Raw genomic sequence first — 25,222 nt, forward strand, 5'->3', positions numbered from 1 at the left:
ACTTAAAGTTAGTTTGGTTTGGGCAAAGACACATGGTGACGATGTACCTTACCTTAACTCAAAGTTCACTTGGTTTCACACAGTCCCAAACAACAGTCTCCTCTTGTAAAGTCACCCCGACCTGCCTCCCTACTTGGACTTTTGGTCTTTATACTACTTCCTGCTTTACCCTCGATCATTGTGCAGGTTAAACAAGAATTACTGTCTCATGATGACATGGGTTATATACCAATTATGTTGCATTACTTTTCGGAGGTATACGAACAAACAGTGCACGAGTACAGTTTGCATTTTTACACTTTTGGTTTTCGTAGGGATTAAACAAATGAGTGAGCTATAGAGTGTCTGGTACTGCAGGTAGATTTTGTTAGCTTTAAACAAAGCCAGGCTAACTATTTCCCCCTGTTTCCAGTCTTTATGCTAAGCTAAGCTAACCGGCTGCTGGCTCCAGATTTATATTTAACGTACAGACTTGACAGAGGTTTTGATATTCTTGTCAAATAAAGTTAGTTAATAAGCACATTTCCTTTCAAGTCCATGACCTCAGTGTGGTGTTGTTTGACCGCAGGTGGCTGAGATGTACTCGAAGGTGTGCAAACCGGGAAAGAAGAAGAGAGCTGTGCCGGGGTCTCCCCCAGCCAATCCTGGCTTCCGGACCTTGGGTCGCGGTGACCGTGACCGAGACCGGGACGGGGGGTTTAGTGTAGTGGTAAAACCCCAGACATGGGCCCTTCAAGAGGGCAAAGCAGTCGGAGGGCCCCTCGACGACCACTGCTACGAGTCCATCGGGACAGAGGAGTGCGATCTGGCTTATGAGAACATGGAAGGCGGAGGCGCCTGGAAGCGAGAACGGCCCCCCAACACATGTGCCACCCTGCGGCCGAGGAGGAAGAAAGCCCAGCAGCCCTTGCAGCAGCAGCAGCCCCCTCCCCCGCCGCCGACGCAGCAGACCCCCAAGTTACAGCACCTGCCCGCCAAAGCCTTGCTGCTGCCGGGGGAGAACCTGTACGAGAGCATCGGCGACCTGAAGCAGGGCTCGGCCACCTCCAGTACCACCACCATCTTCACTTTCAACGACGGCATGGAGATGTACGTGACAGGGCTCTGAGGCGGTGGCTGCACTGTGACCCCTATCCTTCCAACACAAGGAGCTGAGCTAACACCACAAGGAGTGACGGCTGAGCCCCTGTCATGCTCACCCACACATACTGTTTACATTCAAGTCATAACATCACGCCTCTCACAGGCTCTCGAGGCCTCGGGGCAATAATGTTGATCTGTTATGACCTGGGCTGAACACAAAGTCCAATCTATAAACCTTAAAAGGAATCCAAAGGTAGTGAATAATAAATGAGCACAAGACCATCGCAGAGCAATCTGTAGGTAACAGTAGCACTTCTATTTTACTGATAAATATGTGCAAAGCACAAAAAGAGTAAAAAGCCTAAATTCTTCCTCAATTCTAGCGGGTAAAAAAGTCCTAGTGGGACTTCACACAGCGTTGTGTGAAATCTTTTGGTAGCACTTATCATGAGCAGGCCTTCCCTGTAGTTGGTCAAGATGTGATTCAGGACAGAATTTAAATGATATAAAGGAACGAATTACTAATCAAAATACTTGAAAGCTCAGGGACCAAGAGAAACAATTATGAGAGTATTATTAAAAAAGAATTGCACACATTTTGCATTCCTCCTAAAAAGCTTCGACTAATTTAGACCATCATCATGTTTAAAAACCGACCGGATACTTCCCTCCGTCATGTTTTGTTTCATCTGACATGGACTGAACACTGTCTCCACTGCCGTCTGTAAATGAAGTGTTTTACTTTGTTGATCCTGTTTCTGCACTTTGCCTGCTACAAGTTGCATGCTTAAAAAAAAAGTGGATAAAAAAAACAAACAAAAAATCAAGCACTGTCATGTGGTACCTCTATATGAATGTTTTCTTTTCTATTGTCGTTGGTTGTTTATTTATTTTTAGTGTGTTGCTTTATTTCTCTGTAGAGCACAAAGCCAGTTAGATTAAGGATGTGTTTGGCTCAGTGGGACTCTGTGCAGCGGAGAGGAGTTAATTTTCTCTCGCCACACACACACGGTACAGATGAAACAAAAGAGAACTGCTCGAGTCCTAAAGGTGGAGACAGTCCACTCAACCCCCCGCCTTCACACACACACACACACACACACACACACACACACACGCGCACACACACATACATACACACACATACACGCCTCCCTCTCTGCTCAGTCCTCACTCACGTCTGTGGACCGTTCATCTACATAGTCCCTGCCTTGTGGTCATATGAATCTGCTTGGGTTTCACCATAGTGCAGCTTGGAAAGCTACAGTAGAACTGATGTGTATTAGCAAACGTCATGTCCCATCATCACTCCATCGATGAACTCCTCTCTCTGTTATCAGTGTGAAAAATATTGCAGAAATGACAAAAATGTGAAGCAAACGAAGCGGCAGAGCATCACCCCCCGAAGATAACGGAAATTTACACCTGAATCCTGGACAGTAACGACGATCTCATTTGACCAAATATCCCCAGCAAACAATGTGATTATACTGTATGTTGATGCAATGTGTATGTACATTACAAAAGAGAAAGAATAATAAATATATCATCAGTGTCAAGAAATCTATCTTTTTCTATTATGTTTAATTGTGTTTTTGGAATGACTTATCTTGTGACACAAAAACTGCGAAAAACAGCTGCAATGTAAATTCTTCAGTGTAATTCTGTTTGTTGTTTTTGAAGCCATGAAGCTACGGTGTGTTCTTGGAAAAGCCAACAGCTAAGTTAAATGTGGCAGCTAATGTTGTGTGTTTGCTATTCAGACTACAGGGTCTTGTACTCGACAAAGCGTGTAATTAAGTGCTAAAGTGCAAAAGATTGTAATGTTTTATATCAAGATTACTATTCATGAAATGTCAGTCAAGTTTATACTTTTGTAATAAAGTGGCACTTTAAAAAAAAAGATGTTTTATCTCATAGTGTCAGTTATTAAAAAGTGAAAGACAGCGGAATTCGCTGAGTGACGAAGATGACCTTCTTTGTAAAAGACTAAATATCACCAAGAGTTCATTTTGCTGTCGACAGATGGATCAAAGACTCTCTTTTAATTTAAACCTTTACTTCTGATCTCTAAAAGCTGCCTGTAGATTCACGTCTTCAGCTCGTATCAAAGAAAAATCTTTACATACCTATGCACTGATAATGTCAGGGTCAAATTAAGATCTAAAAATGTGTTTCATATATTATTTTATATGCTTGTTTCCTTTGTCCCTTGCTTCTTTTGTGTACAACCTTACAACCTCATTTCACATGGAGTGTGACGTGCACGTGTGTCTGAGTAGCCTTTTTCCCCCTCATCTGTGTGAATGTGTGTGTGCACGTGCACATGTGCCAGAGTAGTGGGGTCTGCGTCTGAGTAGCTGTGGAGGGGTGGTAGTGGTGGTGGTCGGGGGGGGGGGGGGGGGGGTTGGGGAGAGGAAAAAAAAAATAGGTCACCCCTTAAAACAAAAAGCTTGCAGTCAACATCGCAACCGTCTGCTGAATTTTCATTGGCGGGCTTGTCTCCATGGTAACAGGTTAACCTTGAGGCAGTAGTCACATGGGCGAGCGAGTCTTCTGCTGTCTTGGAGAATACAGCGTGCGTCGTATGACATCCGTGATCACAGTGTCACCCGCTCGGTGAGGCGCTATCACACGGGGGGAGAGAAAAAAAAGAAAAACAGCCCAAAACAAACGTGTAGGAGTGGAGAGATGCTGTAGGTGTGAAGATGATACAACATTCACAGCTTATGTGATGTGTTAATCTCACTATGAGGAGTATGAATGGCTGAATAAACACATGAATGAGACTTGCCAGATTCATTGAAGGTACATGACGAGTGAAAAGACACCAGGATCAGACAGATAACACTGAGCGTGAGGTCACAAACCAGCTGGGGGAATCACTATTATCACCAGCGGATCACGAGGTGTGCTCGTTGTCTGGAGTAAACTGTGTGAACACAACGGGGGGAGGGAAAACGGCGAGGCTCCAGGTTTTTATTGCTCATTTTGTAGCCCTGAAATCACATTAACACCATTATCTCATGTTTGTCACTGAGCTTTACAACACTGTATCCTTCACCACATCAATCAGTAAAATCATGAATAAAAAGAACGTTTCCAAGACTGTAAACCTGCCATTCATGACATCAGATATCCTTATTTTAACTTGTGTAAATGAAGTGTTTCAGGTGAATCTGTGTGCATTCTTCTGTACTGTAAAGACACAGTTATTTCTCACAGACACACTATAAATCAGAGAGAAGCTAAATGTGAGCTATACTGACCCCCTCAGGCTTTAAAGTGCATCACACTGTGGAGCCGAGTGGCCCGTATCTGAACCCTGAGAGTCAGAGGACCGTGGAAAATATTCAGGAGTGAGCCTGTGACCCTCCGTGACCTCGCTCTGATGATCTGATCCACAGCTGGACGATCAGCCCAGACACATAAACATGTCCAGTAGAAGTAGAAAGAGGCAGTGAGGACAGAAAACTGAATTAAATCTCCAACATGTTTTCTTTTACCCTGAATTTAAGATTTATTATATACTTCTGTAGGCATTTTATTGTGAATGTGTAAACCTACAAGATTAAGATTTGTGGTACATGTTAAATATAAAATCTCTACTCTACTGTAGATGTGCATTTATCACATATATAAAAATGTTTTATTAGAGCAAAGTATGAGTGAATTTATACCAGAGAATATTCTTGAACCAGTTGCACCAGCTGATCATGAATTAAATCTAAGCCTAGTTATAATTAGCCGCGTTTTTTTTTTTTCCTCAAATGGATTAACATAATTGAGTCACAGGGTTTTTGGGTCAGATTTTACGAAAAATGAAACCAAGCGGTTTAACACAGGCCTACTTGACAATGTAGAATACACTCAAGTCAGTTAAGTTAGCATAATCACATATTTACTACTGCCAACTGCCAGGTGAAACTGTGGTAGAGCTAACTGAACCAACTGACAAGGCTAACATTAGCTTGCTAAATTGGGTCCATGTCATTGATCCGACAGCCCATTGGTCCAACATCCCATTAGTCCGACGTCCCGTTGTTCCGATATGTGATTGTACTAGGCTATACTGTGTTTGTGTACCATAGAGGATCAGCAAACGCAACAAAAGTAGGCTACTGGTCGAGATACAAGTGTCATAGAGAGGAGAGAATGAAACACCATAACCTCCTGTTATTAACTCTGGGGTCCGGGTTGTGTGGGGAGCTTTCCGCAGTGCTGAACAGCTCCTGGCAGGTGTATTTCTGCCTTGATGGTGCGCCGCGACCGGCTCTGGGTCAGCTGGGAAAGGCTTGAGGCAAAGCAGGCTCACGGCTTATGTGTTTGTCACTTTCTTTTTCCATTTTAACCCACACCATGATCTTTTCCTAACCCTAACCAAGTGTTTTTGTGCCTAAACCTAACCAGACCTTAACCACGGGGCATCATGATGATTTCGGAACAACGGGACTTCAGAACAATGGGTTTAATATGATCGGAACAATGGGATGTCGGACCAATGGGCTGTCGGAATAATGGGCTGTCGGACCAATGGGCAGTTCCCGCTAAATTACCCACAGTACAGTTCAAAATGTAGATTACACTAGAGTCAGTTGGGTTAGCATAATTGGATACTCACACCTGCTCACTGCCAGGTGAAACCTATGGGTGAAACTATAGCAGAGCTAACTGAACCAACTGAAAAAGCTAATGTTAGCTTGCTAATATGAGTCGTTTAAATAAAGAGTGAAAAGTTCATTTTATTGGTCGACACATCAGACCTGACATTACTGCTGATGTAAACTACTCACAGTACAGCTCAAAATGAAGATTACACTAAAGCCAGTTGGGTTAGCATAATCAGACATTTCCTACTGCTAACTGCCAGGTAAAACTGTAGCAGATATAACTGAGATAACTGTGAACGCTACTGTTAGCTTGCTAATATGAGCCAGTTAGATAAAGCTTAAATAGTTAATGGTGTTTAGTCCAAACGTCTCACCTAACACTTAAAATACTGCCTGATAATGATGAAAACTGAAGATTTTAATTTACTTTTCCCAAAATTACCCTGAGTACAGCTCAAAATATGATTATGGCAGTTGGGTTAGCATAATCGGACGTTGACTACTGCTAACTGCCAGGTGTAACTGTAGCAGAGCTAAATGAACCAACTGACAAAGCTAACGTTAGCTTGCTAATATGAGCTGTTTAGATAAAGAGTAAAAAGGTAATGGTTTGTGGTTTATACGTTAGACCTGACATTAAAATGCTGTTTAATAATGATGTAAACGGAGAATTTTAATTACTACATTTCAAAATGGAAATTACACTTAAGTCAGTTGGGTGCTAACTGCCTGGTGAAATTGTCGCAGAGCTAACTAAACCAACTCACAAAGGTAATGTTAGCTTGCTAATATGAGCAGTTTATATAAAGAGTAAAGAGTTGATGGTTTGGTCGACATGTCTTACGTGACACTTGATGAATAATCTGTTGTTTAGAAATGATGCAAACTGAAGATTTAAAATTACTTTTCACAAAATTACCCACAGCACACATAAAATGTAGATTACACAGTCAGTTGGGTTAGCTTAAATGGATATGTCCCACTCAGCTAATTCTAAACTGCATGAATAGCTTAGGCTACTAACACTTAAACACATATTTCACACAGTTGTTGGCCTGCTAATGTTAAACTAAGGATGAACATACCAGTAGTAAACATTAGCTGCTAAATATCAGCACATTAGCACTGTCATTGTGAGCACGTTAGCATGTTGGTGTTAGCGTTTAGCTCAAAGCTTCAGAGAGCCAGTGGCATAGCTGTAAACTCTTGTTTGGTAAAGTGTATTACAGCTTTAAGTGACTTTCTGTTTACATTGCACAATGTTACAGATGCTAGTGAGCAACCGATTTACATATAAAGTCCTTAGTAGTTAAGGTATAATGGTGAAACCCAATTTAGTTTGAAACTACTTAGAAATTACTGTGAGCGGATTCATGAACAGCTGGTGCAATCCTGGATAAAATCATTTAGTATATAATAACACTGTTATTGCATTGTTGTACCTTAAAAGTAATGGCACCGTTTCAGCTCTGTCACCCATCCATATGAAAATTATGAACACTCAGATGTAAATACAACAGAATATCCTACCTGCATACAACCTGACCAACAGTCATGTGTTGTATAAGAGTACAAAAGTTCATGTAAAGTACACAAAGTGATTTTTATGTTTTTTGCTGGTCTGTGTCTGAAGAGGAGGATGCACAATAACGAGAGTTTTCAAGTAGTGTTTGTATTTTCTTTCACAGTGGCTCACAGATGTGTGTGTCAGTATGACGGCTGGTCCTGGTCGTCATCACTCCAGCTGTCGGACCCGTCTGTCCCAAAGTACCGGTCCCCAAAGTCCCCTGAAAACACACGACAGTGGACCCAGAGCTGCTGTGTATCAGCGGGTTAGAAAATAATGAAAAAACAGCATGAAAGCACAGTAAAACTAAATGGCTGCAAAGGTTGGAAGACTTGGAAATAAGCACTCAGTGATGGTTTTCGTAAATGATGAAACTGTTTGATCCACAAACAGAGAGACTAATTAATTGGTGTAACATAACACACTGAATATTCATCCTAATGTTGAAAGTAATGTTTCATTATGTAATTGTATGTCATTATTTATGTTTACAGACGACAGTTTGGCCTACCCAATATGCATATTGTGTAGTTTAGTTACAGTGCTAATTGAGAGCATTGCTTGCTCCAGATCTGAAGTGACACAAGCATAAAATTAGAATCTACTGGGACATGAAATGAAATCTGTCAACTTGAAACACAAAGGTTTATTATCTTTTATCTGCTGCAAAGACCGTGGACATTTTTATCTCGTGCATGAAAGCAAAAACCATGCACACTGAGGCCGGGGTTGTGTGCTAAAAACAACTCATGAAGTAGAAGTTATAGTTTTGTACGTCATCTGTGATTCCAATTTAAGTTCTCCAGACGTTTAGAGACTTAAAAAAGATGAATAAGTTCTACTTGGACAAAATGTGTGACACATGCCTTAACAGAATGAGGGAGTGTGTGCATGTAATGGCTTACCGATACCAGGAATTACATGTAACAAATCATCCAGACTCTTGTCCACAGCCGTGGTGATGATTTTGACTTTCGGGAAGGCGTAGGCCACAGAGTGCACCCCGAGCTCCGCCATCAACAGCGACACCAACACAATCTTTTCTTCCTGCACCTCATGATCCTGCTCAGCCACACACATCACAGCAACAACTGTCAGCGCCTGATCATCATCACAGGGTTAAGTGGAAAGCAAGGGAAGGAAATATCTGACACTTTACTTTGCAGAAATAACGCTAATCTAATCTCAGCGGGACAAAAATAAACTTCCAATCAATAACCACACACGTGAGTAATAAAACACATGTGACCAGCCAAGAGGAGAGGGGAAGAATAATGATGTTAATATCCACCCACCAACAGGACTCGCACTGCCATCATGGCAGCAGCGCCGGTGGAGACTGTGCTGTCCATTAGGATGACATGATCTTCGCTGATGTCTTTGGGCAGACGCAGGTAATGCAGCTGGCGAGGCCAGAGAGGAGGAGACAGGTTACCATGGTTACGAAAGCAGGAAGGGTAGTTACCACGGAGACACACATCATGTGGAAGAAAGAGGAAAAAAAACCCCAAAAACAATCAAAACATTTGATGATGATTTGATGAGATTTCTGTGACATTATCTTATCATGTAAAGTTTAAAAAGATGACACACGTGTCAAAGATATTGACGTGAGGAGCGTTTGGTACCAAAATGACTCATTTTATCTACCTCCGGTTCACCTGAGTCAAGGTTGGTCTGGATGAGGATCTTGCCGATGCGGACGTCCTTGCACACGGCCCTCAGGGCGGGCTCCATGGTCTCTCCCGCCCGCAGGACCGACACACCGGTGATCTGTGGAGACGAGGCAGTGGAGCAGGTTGTGATGACAGAAGCCCTGCGGACACACTCGACTGGAAGTTAACAAGACCTTGGAAAACAAGAGCATCACTCACCCCTTTGCCGTTGTAACTGCGGCCCTCGTACTCATGGCCCTGTGGAGTCTGAACTACACACGACTGATAGAAGATACAAAGAAATCTATTTTTATTACACAACTCCCACAGCTGCAGATACAAATTTAACTATTTATGCATGTTTTTGTGTGTATATAAAGAACTTTATCTTGTTAATGTGAAGCATTTCTGTGTATATAAACCGTATTACTGTCTTTGGCACACTCACCATAAACAGTGTACACTTAAAGCTACAGCTGGTAACTTTTATGAAAATAACCATTTGTCATATTTGCTGAAACTGTTACTACATCCACACAGTATTACAGCATGGTCACACACATTAACATAGGCCAGGCCTATTCAATTGGCGGCCCACAGGCCACATCCGGCCAAGAAGTACCTCTGAGTGGCCCAGCTAGGGATGAGTACCCAGACCCGCTATTAAATGGCCCTGGGGCAAAATGATGACACACCGTTGTATTAATAAGCTCCCATGTTATCAGCTCCTTTATCATTACTGTTTTAAAGTTTTGGTTTCATTAATCATCACGCTGCAGCCTCTCTCCTGCTGTCTGCACGTTGGGCTGACCTCCTCCACACACTCACACACACACACACACACTCACACACACACACACACACACACACACACACACACCACAGAGTTAAGTCAGAGAACAGTACAGAGGCGGCGGTGCAGATGAAGTAAAGATAACTCGAAGATTAGCTGACGACAACTGCAATGACCCAGCCCCTTATGAGGGCTACTCTGTCCCACCCAAATCACAAACATATGCATTTATCAAGGAACCGAACCCAACCCACAAACTGGAGATTAGAAGTTTCTGCTAATGACCATGACATACACCAATTTGCTGTTGGCTTTTTGTATGTCATTTCCAGTCAATGTCACAATTTAAATGTGTGTTTTATTCAGGAAGAAAAGGGGAAGAAAGGGTGGAAGGTGGACTATTGTGCAATGTTTCTATAAGTTATTAATAACTGACTCAGAATGCTGCTTTGTCACTAAATGGCCCACCCACCCAAAACCTGCAATACTTTCTTACAAGTTTAACTGAACCACCTGACCCACAGGTTGTGGGTCACCCCATGCATCACTAGTAGATTTAGTGAGAGTTTCAGCAAATAGACAAAAGGTTATTTTTTATAAAAAGTTACCAACTACAGCTTTAACTTTAACACCAACAATATTCCACAGACATTTGTATGATAGTTTGTAGAAATCTGGTGATTTTGGGAATCAACTTGCAGAGACCTGAACTTTGCTCGAGACACCACATCACAGGCAGCGTGTGGGCTCCTTTATTTCCTGTCAGGTACGTTGTTGTGAGCTGTAACTGTTTTGAAAACTCTTTGTTGTTGGTACATTCAAACTATGACAACTGACATGTGAGAGCCGGCTGCTTGAGGCTTTGTCTTTAGAAACACTTGAGAGAAACAATAAGTAAACACGGATACAGGGAAAAAGACAACTTGAAGATGTTGAGTCTCGGGGCGGTGAGCTGGAGTTTGAAGTTTTCAAAATAGTCTCAGCTTCGTTGTCATGCGACAAACACTGCGACAAACCCATAATTATAATAACAGCCAGGGTGTCATTATTGTAATTATCTCAAGCAAGTTTCATGTCTCTGCAAGTTGATTTTCAAACTGATGGCTGTCTGGGAGGGAGTATGCAAACCACACAGATTACAGAATAGGGTGAACCAAAACAGTAAAACTACGGCAAGGTGTAAAACCAAAACAAAGATACACAGACGTGAGGGGAACTGCAGATGACAGGTGATAACTCTCTGTGGGTTTATCACTACACCTTTCACATAAAAGTAGTCCTGAGTAAATATTAATTAAAGCCACTTTAACATTTACTTTACAGTCTACCCACCTGAGACGGTAGAAACGTTAGTGCATGTTCTATGAGGAGCCGCATTAATCTCTTTGAATAGAAGATAAACTCATCTCGACTGGTTTCTTTATTCCTGTGTTACGGAAAGAGAAAAGGTTTCATTGTATGAACTGTTACAGAGACTCAACACTGTATTAATTGAGCACAGGTGGATACCTGATGATGGTGTGCAGGCCTTTGACCTGCGGCGTGCTCTCTAACACGCTCAGCGTCTGAGGCAGCGGCTGAGTCTGCTGAGCGGAGGCCAGGAGTGCCCTGAGAGGGAGGAGAGGTTGTTAGGATCACAAGGTTTTACTGTGTTATTGTGTCTTGAGTTACCATTAAGACCAAGTCACTAAACGCAGAATGACAGACACACAGAAAGAACTCAGTCGGTATACAAGACTGACGCAAAATCTCCAGTCACAATAAAACACAGAAGGTAAAATCGAAATACATTGCAGCGTACCTGACACTGAGCTCACGCTGCATTAAGAGAGGGTAAGAGAAAGACAGTAAAGAAAGTGAGAAGCCCCAAAACCATTAATTCCTGCTGATGATGTAAATCTTTAAAATCTAGTAACAATTATATGGTTTCATTTTTAAAAAGGCTTCATAGTTTCCCCAATCAGCCGGGCATTGTAGCTTTTCCTAAACTTATTTCAATGTCGTCGTCGTCGTCATCATCATGGTTTTCATATGTTTCCATAAGGTACTGACTATGCAATTATTTCAATATATGCAAACAAAAGTGCTGTTGATTTTATTTGTAGTTTTCAATATAAAACTGGGTGAAATGATTTCAGTGTGCGTGTCAGTACTTCTTCATCACATCTTAATGACACAGTGATAATACTGATATCTACAATCACTATCAGTGTGACATGAAATCTTCACAGTTTCACCTCTAATTGGTATTCAGTAAAATACTGCAGCACCCATCCTTAATAATGATGATGATCATTACATTTGTATGATTAAAAAATTATGTTAAATTATTTCTTGTTGAGGTGTTCAAATAAGTCTTTTAAACTGTATGTTCCATTTACATAAACTAAACTAAACTAAACTAAACTAAACTTTGTTTTCCAAAGTGATAGTCTGAAAGTTTGTGATTAGAAATTCTGATTTAATAATTAGAGTAAGCAGGTTAGTTCGCAAGCAGGTCCCTGCAGTTATCACACACTTAAAGCTGATGTTTTTAAGCCATTTTCAAGATATTTTTTTTTTTAACTAAATTTAAGAATAACTTTTGGACAAATCATCTTTGTCACATTCTATCATTGCAGGTTAGTATAAAGCTAAGTAGTACATATGTGGCCCCATTCAGAGGCAGGTTTTACGTAGGAATATGGTTATTACTGAGTTAGGTTAATTTAAATTTTGCCAACAAGTAAGTGCAAGTATAAAGTAAAAAAAAAAGTATCGGGTTCAGTGGTAGGTTTAAAGATTATAAGTAGCATAAATGTGGACTTTAATGAAGAAAAGCTTGACTAATTTCATAGAAAAGAAATTAAAAGATGGTAAATGAAATTAGATAAAACATTTTTGTGGCAGTTAGGACTTCACACATTCACATTTAACGACTAGTTAATGGTTTTTAAGGTGCAATATTTCTAAAAAATAAATTTTAGAACATTTTTAGACTTTTCAAGGACCTGCAGACCCCCTGTGTGTACAAGCATCTGGGACTCTCTCTTTCTGTCTGTATGTTACAGCTTTCGGACACATGGTGGCGCCACGCTCCTATCAACAATAAGTGTTCTGCCTACTCACCTCCTCCAGCTGGCTGTGAACATGCTGCACTATCAGATCAATGGCCACCATATTCCCACCACCTGAGAGGGGAAAACAAGGACATGTTGTTGGTACGTTCTCTGCAGTCAACAGTGCGTCTGAATGTTATGGTTAAGTGTTTCTCGGCAGAGAGGAAGTCCCACTGTCTCACCTCTCGGCACAACAATATCAGCCAGCCTCATGGTCGGCTCAATGTACTGCTCAAAGGCCGGCTTCACAAACTTGTTGTATTGCTTGATGACGCCTTCAATGTCTCGTCCGCGCTCTGTGATGTCCCTGCGCAGCCGGCGGACCAGCCGAATGTCTGAGTCTGTGTCCACAAAGATTTTCATATCCAGGAGCTGCAGGTGGGGAGAGCAAACACAGACACCTCGAACGGTTCAATAATATTCACTTCAGCAAAAGCAGCTGCTCAAACAACAATAATACCTGCTGGTGATTGCTTTACTTCACTCAAGCATTCTTCAAAAAGAAAACATATTGCCTTACCTGAAGAAGCTCTTTGTCCGCAAAAGACATAATTCCCTCAAATATGATTACACTGGCACCGTACACATTTTTCTGCACAAAGAGAAAACCAACAGTCTTCAAAGCTGCTTCATCAACAGCCAGTTCAGCTGTTTTCAGATTAAAGCAGCAGGATGTCACGTTGGGAAACAACTTTTAAAAATAACAATATTTTATTTAAGCCTAGAATATATTTTTTAGCTTTAAAAATCAATCCACAGGGAAACTCAACATCTCATCACTGCGTTCAACGTCTCTTCTTTCCAGAATTACAGGATACATATTAAATCTTTAAACAGCCAAAGTCTTTGAGGAAATCATCACTGAGGAGTTTCCAGCAGAAATGAGACACCTCACCCAGTCTTTCTGTCGTCTGTGTGTGGTGAAATCATACACCGGGATCTTCACACTCTTGCCCTGCTTCAGCTTTCGCAGGGTGGCAACCAGCAGCTCAAAGTCAAACGCCCCCGGATGATCAAAGTTGTAGTCGTTACTTGCTGCTAAAGTCTGTTCCTCTGGGGTTAAAACCTGTGAAACACAGCAAGTGTACAGGATGTTACTGATGAAGCCTGTTTGGAGATTTTAAAGATTCAACTTGTTTATTCAATGATAATATCATCAGCATTCACATGTTTGTACAGTCAATATGAAGCTAAAGCTGGAAGTTTAGCTTAGCTTAACAGAAAGACTGGAAACAGAGGGAAACAGCTAGCCTGGCTCCATCCAAACAATACACTGTGTAATGGACGTAGTTCTGTGGACTCTCGTTTTGAAGCCTTGAGTTTGGCTGTCACCAAGTTGTTTCTTTTAAGCCAGAAGTGACCATTTTGGACAAGAAGTTGGAGCTATGAAGGAGCGAGGGGTGGATCGCAGACAGCCTGTCACTCAGAGCAACCAGGCCCTTGATCATGTGTAACCTTGAGCCTTAACAACATTTACACTGGTGGGTTATATAAAAATTAACTCCCCATAGAGTCGACCCAAACTGTTTTTGTACTAGGCTGTAAACATGTTTATTTCTGCTGTAATGTTGACCATCTTAACATGCGGGTCTGTGGGGATTGACTTGCTGTTGCCGTCACCCATTGGTTGCTGCTGCCATCTTGATTTTTGGAGGTGACGTGACCATATTTAGGCAAGACACTGGCACTGCGGAGCGAGGGGTGAATCTGACTGAGAAGATGAGGACACTTTTGGCAGACAGCCTGTCACTCAAAGCTGCCTGCCCATAATTATGTGTAACTTTAAGCCTAAATAAATATAAATAGGTGATTTATGTAAAAACAATCGCTCCCTGTACAGTTGTCATGAATGTTGAAATAAGCTATAGAGACCAAAACTGGTTTTGTACTAGGCTGTAAACATGTTTATTTCTGCTATTAATTCAGGCATTTTAACATGGAGGTCTTTGGGTATTGACTCGCTTTTGGAGCCAGCCTCAAGTGGTCACTCAAGGAACTGCAGTTATTGGCACTTGTGCATCAGCTTCATTTTTCAGCCCTGGAAGTTGCTGCTTGGTCCACAGGTTAAAAAAATAAAAGTAAATCTACCTACCAGCACTTCCAAAGCTCACTGATTAACAAGCTATATACGAACTAAAATGTAAACACAAGTTGTGCTGTAACTACTTCTACTACTAGTTGCATGGACCGCTATCTTCTCACCCAGTTCTCTATTTCTCTGGTATACTATGCAGGACTTATTGTTTGTAAACTGTATCGCCAGCGAAATTGAAACCATAGATTCAATATTATTCACTATGTCTGTGCTTTTTGGGCGCTGTGTCCGCAATTTTAGTAGCTTCCTCTTGCATGCGTGCTGTTTATGATTTGGCAGCTGGTTGCTACCTTTTTATAAAGTCCCAACCTCATCTGTGTGCTGTGACTATAAACGTCCTGAACACAACTAAAGAAGAAAATAAGAATCTCTTCAGATAAATACACAACCACGCACCTCTAGTTTTGATTGAAGAGGATTACTTCTGTATGAGTCTAAAGATAAATCCTGCATACTGTACCTTTATGGACCCAAAAAAAAAAATCTTTCCACTAAACATCAATAACAATAAAGCTCTCTGCTCTCCCTCTCTTCCCTCACAGCCTTCGAGTTAATTTGTTCATAGGCTGTCTTTTTATGTAGATTACATTTCCACTTATCATGCCGCCTGTTAAACAATTCAGCTGATGAGCAGTTCTCTATACAACATTTGATGATGCTCTTTAATTATGGATAACTGGGCAGGATGACAATCGCTGGATGTATCCTAGGTTTTATACTTGATGTCATTGTACATTGTTTTATGGGAGCTCCTGTGGGGGATATTTAGCATTGTCTAAAAAAAAAAACTGTTATATGTATTTATTGAGTTTTATGTTCAAGCTGGTGTTCTGCATTTTAGGAAGGGAAAAAAATCCCCTTGTGGACAATAAAGTTTAAGTTGAAGTTAAATTGAGGCTTTTATGTCCTGTCATAGTGATAGATGCAGCATAAAGAAAAGTGCAGTGTGAGCTGAGAGAAAATCAATCTATCATAAGTGATATTAAAGTGTTTGTTTTTTTTACTAAGTGAAAGTTTTGTCCTTTTCAACACAGTTGTTACGATAGGGCACAAAGGTAATAATAGTGCTTTCAGTGTAATTTGTTTCTAGGTTCACCTGAATAGAAATTTGTTCCCCCTTTATCCTGATCTGCAGGTACATGCTGAGTTTTTATTGGTTCCCTGCATGAACAAAACATCTACATTGTCATTCACAGGCTGTAATCTACAACAGGTTATTAACTCAAACTGTGACAGCAGCGCAGGATAAAGAGCTCTTTGAGGTTGTGACTGAAGGTGTATTTCAATTCATGTAAAACTACAAGGGCACTCAGAGAACGCAGACCTCCACCAAGGTTGATCGTCTTTTATGATATGCAAATCTACAACTGCAACCATTTTATATGTCTGGATACATTTCCAAAAGTATCAGAATGATGTCAGATATGGTTGTGTCTGTTTGAAGCTTCATCATCTCAGCTGTGCATTTATTACGTGCTACTGAATTGGAAACATTTTACATATGCAGCATTTGTGAAAAGCAGAAAACACTTTATTAGTATGTACAAATTGCCTATATGAAATAACGTCATGAACAGCTTGTTATCAAAGACAACTGAGTCCACTTTAAGTGATTACATGTGGCAGAGTTTATTGGAGACAATTCACATTTGAATGTGAGTGAGAGTATCATTAGTTGCATGACGTGATTGTTTATGTTTCCATTGCCACACCTTAGTTTGAAAGGAAAGCGTCGTCACAGTTGTACCTGTTCTCCCTGTTCTCTGACGACTGCTATCTGTATGAAGTTTGAGCAGCTACATGTGTAGGCGACCCCAAAGGATGACTGGCACCTGTGAGTGAGGAGTCATCGTATTTCTACAGTTGGCTTTGTTTTGTCACTATTCACTATTTACTACCATCTATTGGATTTTAAGATTTCGCCAAGGCCAGATGCCCTTTCTTGTATTTTCAATCTCAACCCTATCTACTCATGTTACTGTGACTAGGTGACTAATGGAGACAGCATTTTTTTAAAACTGGTTCAGTATTGTGCGACAGGGCTACAGCAGGGAACTGCACAACAGGCTGCAATGTAACCACTCTTGGCATTCGTGCACCGTGAAATTACGTCCACTAAAAGGGCTTGTTTTTGCCACTGACAGGCTTAGATTATTATTGTAAGTGTCTGACAACATTATGGAAAGGATCCCTACAGAGACAGACCTTTCTGATTAAGAGTAAGCCCCTAAAAATCACCATTGGCAAACCCACCAGACCCCATTTAAATAAACAGTTATTTTAGCGTATGCACCCCCCACATATTTTAACATTTAACTGGGTGAATTAAAGGTTTATCTCAGCCAATGTGGAGTTAGTGATTGTTGGAACAGTGAAAAGACAAACCAAGATGGCTTTTGAATTAAGTGTGTTTTAAGATGATAAAATATTGTTTATTTAAATGGAGTCTGGTGGGTTTGGCGATAGAGATTTCGGGGCTGTTTCTGGTTTAGCAAAAAGAATGTTACTCTTTCACAAAGGTCTGTCTCTGTAGGGATCCTTTCGTCAGCCACTCTTTCCTGTGGGGTCCCTCAAGGCTCCATCTTAGGCCCTATTCTCTTTTCATTGTACATGCTTATTCTTGGCCATATTATTAAAAAACAGAACACCTCCTTCCACTCCTATGCTGACAACACACAGCTGTATCGCCCTCTTAAGTCTAACCACAAGTCCAGTGTTGCCAGTCTCATTAATTGCCTCGAGGACATGAAGAACTGGATGGCATAGAACTTCCCTCAGCTGAATGAGGGCAAATAAGAAGTTGTCCTCTTTGGCCCCGCCGGGTCCATCAGAGGAATTTCTGACCAGCTCGGCAGCCTTTCTACCTACTGTATGTAAAACCCCATGTGTCTCTAAATGTGTGAGCTATGTACCTGACAGTTATGTCACCTCCTATGTATGCGTTTTTAGCATTTTATTCCTTTTGTACAGCACTTGCGTAAATGTGAGTAATTTTTAAATGTGCTTTATAAATAAATTTGAGTTGAACTGAGTTGAGTTACATAATGTTTTCAGACACTTGTGATATCAATCTAAGCCTATCAGTGGAAAAAACAAGCTCTTTTGGTGGATGATTGGCATTGCATTGCCTGTTAAAATTACACTGCAACCTGTTTTGCCGCTGCTGGCTGCAGTGCTCTCACTCAATACTGGACCAATTTCAAAAATTATTGTTCCCATTAGACATAAAGACATGGAAAAATAGGGTCCAGGTTGAAAAATACACGAGCTGCCCTCTAATGAAAGTGAAAAATAATTTGTGTATTTGCCCTGTGATTTGAATCCCCTCTAAAATTTAATAGGCTCTTCCTCGGCCCATGCTACACCCTTCCACCAAGTTTCATGAAAATCGGGCCAGTAGTTTTTCTGTAATTCTGCTGAGACACAAAAAAACAAACTGAAATCATAACGTCCTTGGCGGAGGTAATAATAAAATGCTTCACCCAAAGACATTAATTTCTTCCCACAATGAACCAGCAGATAATTGCTAACAGCCAAATAAAATAAGACAAAAACAGACTAAGATGCATGAACCTCTCACCTTGTAGAAAGAATCCATAGACAACAGCACAACCCACGGCACATCCAGAGCCTCAATAATCTTATTGGCCACGGTGGTCTTCCCTGAGGCGCTGCCCCCACACAACCCTGCAGATCCACACAGCATTTCAATGGCCCATTATGTGTGTTTTTCAGAGTGTGTCTAATGTTGTCTGGCGGTATGCATGTGTGATAGCAGTAAAGTGTTTATGGGTATAAGGGGACAGAAAAGGACAGGTTCTGCAGCTCAAAGCCACAATTTTGGCACGAAGGTGGTGAAAGAAGAAAGGAGTGAGAACATTATCAGCGAGCGTCATACCAATGACAAAGGCCTCTTTTGACTGCGCTCCGTGCTCGTCATACCAGGGCGGCCTGCCGGCGGTGTAGATGGTGCGTGTGCCCGTGCGGAGCAGAGGAGGCTCAGTTTTACTCAGTGAGGTAGTGCTCTTCCTGCGAGGGGCCCCAGCGGGGGGCAGGAGCCGGTCCAACGAGTCCTCCCCACTCCCACTGCAAAACAACACACAGCGGGGCAGGTTACAGCCTGAACACACACAGTGTACACAGTCAGAGCTTTACACTGTGTGAGGGATCAAATAACTGCCACACTCACACATTAAAAACACAGTGTAGATACAAGATGAAAGAATCACATAAGAGATCTGGTGAAATGTACTTTTTGTATGCTGCCAGATCTCTTTTATCATTTCTTATATCTTTGATGATAGTCTGACGACACATAACGATATATTTTGTAAACAAAACCCAGGTCTTACAATACAGGAGTGTAATGCAAGGGCATATGTTTCCTCTCAACATTTGGTTGGACACGTGAAATGGAGGGTTTGGGGTCCTTCGCCAGAAAATTTTGAGCATCAAACACTCAATTTCTTGCTTTATGGTTCATTTTCATTCACCAATTTATGATGTAAAGGTCTTAAATATTGTCAAAATAAAAGTCCTCTGCTATCATGTTTTTATTTTACACTTATTGCATTCCAATCCAGGCGCCAAAATAAATGTCGACACTACATTTCTGCAAACTACAGATATGTAACATTTGCGCTCAACAACACTGTGGTCAGACTCTGAAAAGCTGGTTCACGCTTTCATTTCCAGTAAACTGTATTACTGTAATGCACTTTTTGCTGGACTGACAAAGCAGACATTAAATAAACTCCAGCTTATTCAGAATGCAGCAGCCACAGTTATGACGAAAACTAAAAGGTCTGACCACATAAATCCTATTTCATCTAATCTTCACTGGCTTTTAAATACTTCTTGTTTTTAAATGTTTTAATGGTTTAGCTCCTTCCTATGCTGCTGACATGCTCACAGAGTATAGAGAACCCTTAGATCATCTAATAAAGGTCGACTCATTGTACCAAAAATCAACTCTCAATCAGTTCATGGTGCTTTTAGTCATTATGGTCTTACTCTGGAATTCTCTTCCACATGACCAACAGTCTGCTACAAGTGTTCTCTTTTAACAGCAAACTAAAAACATATTTTTTCCCAAGCTTTTGTTAGGTTTTTAAGTGTATTTTCATTTGTTTTTAGGGATTAGTATCATTATTACTGCTATTATCTCCCCTTAAGAATAATGATAATACCTTCTTATTTTGTTTGCTTTCATCGTGTCCTGCTTGTTTTCATATATGTAATACTTTATTATCTTCATGTCTGGTCTGTATCTCACGCACACTGAGTTTCTGCTTGTCGTATGAAATGTGCTATATAAATAAAGCTGACTTGACTGTGGTTAATGTATGGTTATGTTTAGGCACAAATATCACATGGTTATGGGTAGAAAGGTGTTATATTTAGGTTTAAAATACTCAGGTTTTGTATGACAATAATAGCCTGGAAATGCCGCCGACGTCTCACTAAAAAACAGTTTTGTTGCTTGTTGGTCTTGAACATTAGTCTGCAGCTTAGCAGCCGTCTCACCATCCACCATCCCCTCCACCTCCCGACGACAAATTCAGCTAATATAACCGATATCAGCACTACAACACTTTAGAAACACTGATATATGTATAAAATGTACAAATGTAATGTTTACATGGTTTGCAGAATCGTTTAGTGCCGTCATTTCCTTCTGGCGATTGGGCATTCACTTTAAAAAACTTCCCTGCGTTTCTGAATTAACGAGATTATTATCTCAGAATTTGGAGAAAAGTTTTTTATGGAAAAAATCTGCTTGTTTTTCTGAATTAATGAGATAATAATCTTGCTAATTTAAATAAACAGCATTTTTTCTCAAGTGAATGTATTGTGCTTCCATATTATACAACACTAAATGTGTACTAAAAGTACTAAACACTGAGTATGATGAACTTGAAAAGGGTTTGACAAATAATTCTAACTCACGGTCCACTTACTGTATCAAGCTTTAAACCACAGTCTTCATCAGAGCTTCCTCACTGTATCGCTACTATACTAAGCAAACTCCTTCCGCTGATGAAGGCCGTGAGATTTGATTAAAAGATCCAGAAAAACCTCTGAAATGGACCTTGATTTAAAAATATTTTGTCAGATGATGTTTTTTCTCCAAACTATTGAAACTGCAGACTGATATGAGGTCATGAGTGGCACATGTCAAGCTTTGATTTAGATTTTAAACAGATATAAAGAGGACAAATAACTGCAGTGAAGTACAGAACAGAGCTGAAACAATTAGTTGATTCATCAGTAGGTCAAATGAGAGAAAAATAATCAGCAACTCTTATTTCATGTGTGTGTAGAGTACATTTAAGCAAGAAAAGTATTTGAAAGAAGTATTTGCATATTTCTGTCTGAACTAAAGTGCTGAGGTGCAGTTTCAAATATGCCAAAACCTGCGGTGCAAGAAGAAAACATGTCACACAAACACATTGTTGAGTGACTGTTTATGAGTTTCCCTCTGAGCAGTGGGCGGCATCCACATGCTTAAATACACATCTGAGGTACGTTTGGCATTTCTGTTTCATGACACTTTATACTACATTTCAGAGGGAAATATTTTATTTGTATAATTATATTTAAACCAACAAACAGTGTATACAATTTGACCATAAACAATTATATGTTATAATAAGCGATTCCTCGTTTACGTCAAACGTTTCATGGTTTCAGCTCCTCAAATGTGGCAATTTTGGTTTTTTACTTGTCTTAAATTACAGTAAACTGAATAGTTTAGGGGTTTGCACTGTTGACAGACAAAGCAAAGCATTGTGAAGGTGTCACTTTGTGCTCTGGGTAACTGTGATGGATATTAGTCACTGTTTTCTTACGTTTAACAAACCAAACAATCAATGAATTCATCAAGAAAATAAGCAAGAGATGTATTCATGACAAAATAAGCAGTAGTTGCAGCCTTATATAAAACTGTTAAGAATTAGCTCCACCACAACCAAGAGTAAAATGCTGCCCAAAATGAACACATACTGTATCATTAGATATATCATACACACACACATGGACTATTTCTCTATACTGAGTGCTTTTAGTTTTGATTCTGTAAGTACATTTACCCGATGATACATTTTCAAGCTGTACTGTAACTTGTGATTGTGTTTTTTTACATTGTGGAATTGGTACTTTCCTTGAGTAACAGATCTGAGAACTTCTTCCACCACCGCCTTATTGCCACTCTTTGATACTCTAACCAACAAATCACAGTTTAAACCCCTGTAATTACGATTAGGCTCTCACACAAATGTTTACTATGGAATGAGTAAAAGTCCGCCAAGCTGTTGCGTCACAATCTGCTGCCACATTGAGGCACTCCCGCGTTCCCACAGGCAGTAATTAGAAATTAAATTAGTGATTCTGTTTGCTTCCTACTGTACGTGATGCACAGCTACATACTGTACGTGCACACAAACTGAGGAGAGACTACAGGCAACCCACTGTGACTGAGCACAAACAAAACACACCAAAATCCCTGCAAACTAACCTACATCCTGCACTTCCTCTGACCTCTCAACAACCTCTTTTTAGAGACTATATTTATAACCCACTCACACACTTACACAGTGTGCTTGTGAGCTCTGTGAGGATGAAAACTAGTATCCCGTCTGCGCTGAGAGAAAACAACACAGAGATCTTACCTGCGGTCAGACCTCAGGGACCAGCAGCCAGAGATTCTGGCTCCTGCACAGTCCAGCAGAGTCATATCTGCCTCAGATGACAACTTCCTACCCTCCAGCTCGCCTGTCACCGTGGTAACACTGACCGAAAGTTGTAGACGTGCGTAAATTACAGGTTTGTTTCTACTCTGCTTTTACTGCATGCATCAACACATCTGTGTCTGTGGAGGATAAACGATCATATGAAAAATCAGACTACTTCTTCTTCAGTGCTGATGTCCATGTGTCCTCCTTCCCCTCTGTGGGTGTGTGAGAGACACTAAGAGGATCACTGTAACTCTGAGAGCAAAGAGCTGCTTGGCTGGTATTAATAGAGGCACCTGTAAGCAAAGGCAGGACGAGACGTTCGCTTTCAGCTGATCCTTCCTCTTAGTTAACTCATCAGATCTCTACAGATCTCTACAACACCAGAGAAACAGCCACACTGAAATACACTTTAAAGACAAAAGTATTTGGCCACACCTGATAATGATTGAATTTAGGTGTTTCAATGAGACCCGTTGCCACAGGTATATAAAACCAAGCACCTCGCCATGCAGTCTCCATTTGCAAACACTTGGGTTTCTAAAGAGCTCAGTGACTTCAAGTGTGGTACCATGATAGGATGCCACCTTTGCAATAAGATGGTTCATGAAATTTCATCCCTGCTGGATACACAGTCAACTGTAAGTGATATTATTAGAAAGTAGAAGCGTTCAGGAACAACAACAACTCAGCCACAAAGTGGAAGACCAAGTAAAATCACAGAGCAGGGTCAAAAACCAAACCAAAACCAAACGCAACCAACTCAACCAAATGCAATATTAAAGTGTCTCTAAAGATGCAATATGATAACATCACACTGGCAGGAGCACTTTTACTTTTGAGAATTTATGTACATATGTTACCATATGTTAAAATTTTGAATTAAGGGCTTTGACTTCCGCAGTAGCTCAGTCCACAGGGACCTGGGTTGGGAGCCAGAGGGTTACCGGCCAAAGTGATGTCTGGACCCAATATGGAGTGGGGACTGGTAGCTAGAGAGGTGCCAGTTCAACTCTGAGGAACTGCCGAAGCACCCTATGGCACCAAACACCCAACTGCTCAAGGCGCCTGTCCATGAGCAGCCCCCTCGCTCTGACATCTTTCCATTTAATGCATGTATAGGTCCTGTTTGTGCATGTGTGTATTTCAGGCCTGTGTGTGTGTGTGTGTGTATGACAACAGAGTGAAAAAGTTAATTAGTTTTTATTGGACTTAATCATTTGTAGCCCACACAAGACAATCTACAAATGTGTACCACGATCCACAATAAACATGACTTTTTACATTTGAGCTGTGTGAAGTCAAATCCACAAAAATACAGCGTGATTTGCAAATGCGCATAACTTACTCTGTAAACACATACTTAAATTTCACATAAAAATGTTACAGGTTTTACAAATGTAAAGAGTTTCGCCATAGCAAATACACGTGAGGTCATATTTACGCATTTGTGGATTGCCTCCTGTGACTTCTTTCCCATTTGTTTGCATAATTTTGTTCAATTCTTACTGCAACAAATCTGTAGGAAATACAACCCACAAATGTCAAGTATAGTCATTGTAATGTAATGTATCTGACTTTATTATTTGTATCTGCAGTTTGCAGTGGTGGTGGTGGAAGGTAACGGAGGTAGTGAAGCACATTTACTTCGTAGATGGTACACATTTGTAGATTGTCTTGTGTGGGTTACAAATAATAAAGCCCCAAAAAACTTCTTCTTCTAGTACTGTCACTGATGTTAATACTTCCTCTAACACTGTCTATTTGCAGCTACACACAGACTGGGAAATATGTTTAACAGAAGGTTAAGAGGAAGAGGAATCCCATTCTTATATATAGTTTAGGAGTGTTGCATGCTTTTGGACATATTATTTTTTTAAGGTCACTCTATATTAGAAAACTGGAACATAACAATAATGTTGAAAAAAAAAAACCCTGTGTGTCAAAAACTGCCTTGTTAAAGTATAACTTTAAGTATATTTCAGGGATATTCCAGAGGTTTCTCATGAGTGAGCCTGTGACGCAGGACTGATGTCAACATGCAGCTCACCTACTTCTGAAGAGATTCATGCTTCCAGCGCATTTGATGAAGCTACAGCCTCCATTCAGACTCTACACTGTACATATCATTAATATATACCAACAGACAGGGCTTTTTATTCAATAATATTAATATTAAAGACGATACACGTCTGTTTCTGCTGTGTGAGGAGGAGGAGGAAGAGGAGGAGGAGGAGGAAGAGAGGGGGAGTCAGTGTGGTTAGCGTTACATGACCGGATCAGCACTCAATATAAACTTAAAATCACATTTTGACACAAAGAATTCAAACACAGGTAGAAAATACTGATAGGATGGTGTACCTGTCCGAGCGGGACGACATTATTCTCCCGCACTCCGTTTCCATGGGGATCCTGCGACCTCCGAGCCGACGTCGGCTGTTTAAAGCCATGGATGGATTCTTCTTTACGGTGCTGTGGGATTATGGGAAATGTAGTTCGTCATCACGTGCTCCCTCGCAGCTGCTCTCTCAAGGGGAACGAACACGACCCTGACCTTAAAGTAGACATTTGAAAAAAACAAAACAAAA

The 25,222-nt window shown here is 40.8% G+C and overlaps 2 protein-coding genes across 5 annotated transcripts in view; one reads left to right on the plus strand and one right to left on the minus strand.

Annotated features, from left to right (window-relative positions):
- LOC117257661 (uncharacterized) overlaps positions 1–2,986 on the plus strand; it is a 30,217-nt gene extending 27,231 nt beyond the window's left edge. For both annotated transcript variants that reach the window (XM_033627910.2, XM_033627909.2), the window contains exon 7: positions 569–2,986. In XM_033627910.2, the coding sequence (XP_033483801.2) occupies positions 569–1,108 (540 nt within the window). In that variant the 3' untranslated portion in view covers positions 1,109–2,986. The remainder of the gene's footprint in view (positions 1–568) is intronic.
- A 1,054-nt stretch (positions 2,987–4,040) lies between these two features.
- Positions 4,041–25,123, minus strand: uckl1a (uridine-cytidine kinase 1-like 1a). 3 transcript variants are annotated; one of them, XM_033628161.2, is made up of 15 exons: positions 24,996–25,123; positions 18,800–18,987; positions 18,482–18,588; positions 13,702–13,872; positions 13,327–13,398; positions 12,989–13,178; positions 12,817–12,878; positions 11,510–11,526; positions 11,218–11,316; positions 11,041–11,134; positions 9,135–9,197; positions 8,911–9,033; positions 8,556–8,663; positions 8,166–8,322; positions 4,041–7,480 (listed from the first exon to the last, which is right to left on the minus strand). In XM_033628161.2, exons 1-15 carry the CDS (start codon positions 25,082–25,084, stop codon positions 7,401–7,403), a joined length of 1,620 nt encoding a protein of 539 aa, XP_033484052.1. In that variant the 5' UTR covers positions 25,085–25,123; the 3' UTR covers positions 4,041–7,400. The 3 variants fall into 3 exon arrangements, with proteins under 3 accessions (XP_033484052.1, XP_033484054.1, XP_033484056.1); XM_033628163.2 differs by lacking the exon at positions 24,996–25,123 and adding an exon at positions 22,572–22,808; XM_033628165.2 differs by lacking the exon at positions 4,041–7,480 and having other exon boundaries at positions 8,184–8,322; positions 8,922–9,033.
- Between the last annotated feature and the right edge of the window lie 99 nt (positions 25,124–25,222).

This window comes from Epinephelus lanceolatus, chromosome 8 (assembly GCF_041903045.1).
Source record: "Epinephelus lanceolatus isolate andai-2023 chromosome 8, ASM4190304v1, whole genome shotgun sequence".
Classification (NCBI taxonomy): Eukaryota; Metazoa; Chordata; class Actinopteri; order Perciformes; family Serranidae; genus Epinephelus; species Epinephelus lanceolatus.

Excerpts from the sequence above, each read along its gene's own strand:
- uckl1a (XM_033628161.2), bottom strand. The coding sequence starts at position 25,084 with ATGGCTTTAAACAGCCGACGTCGGCTCGGAGGTCGCAGGATCCCCATG. Across the intron at positions 13,399-13,701 it reads ACAGACGACAGAAAGACTGG|AAAAATGTGTACGGTGCCAG; the intron begins GTGAGGTGTCTC and ends CTCTTTGTGCAG. Across the intron at positions 12,879-12,988 it reads TGATATTGTTGTGCCGAGAG|GTGGTGGGAATATGGTGGCC; the intron begins GTGAGACAGTGG and ends TTCCCCTCTCAG.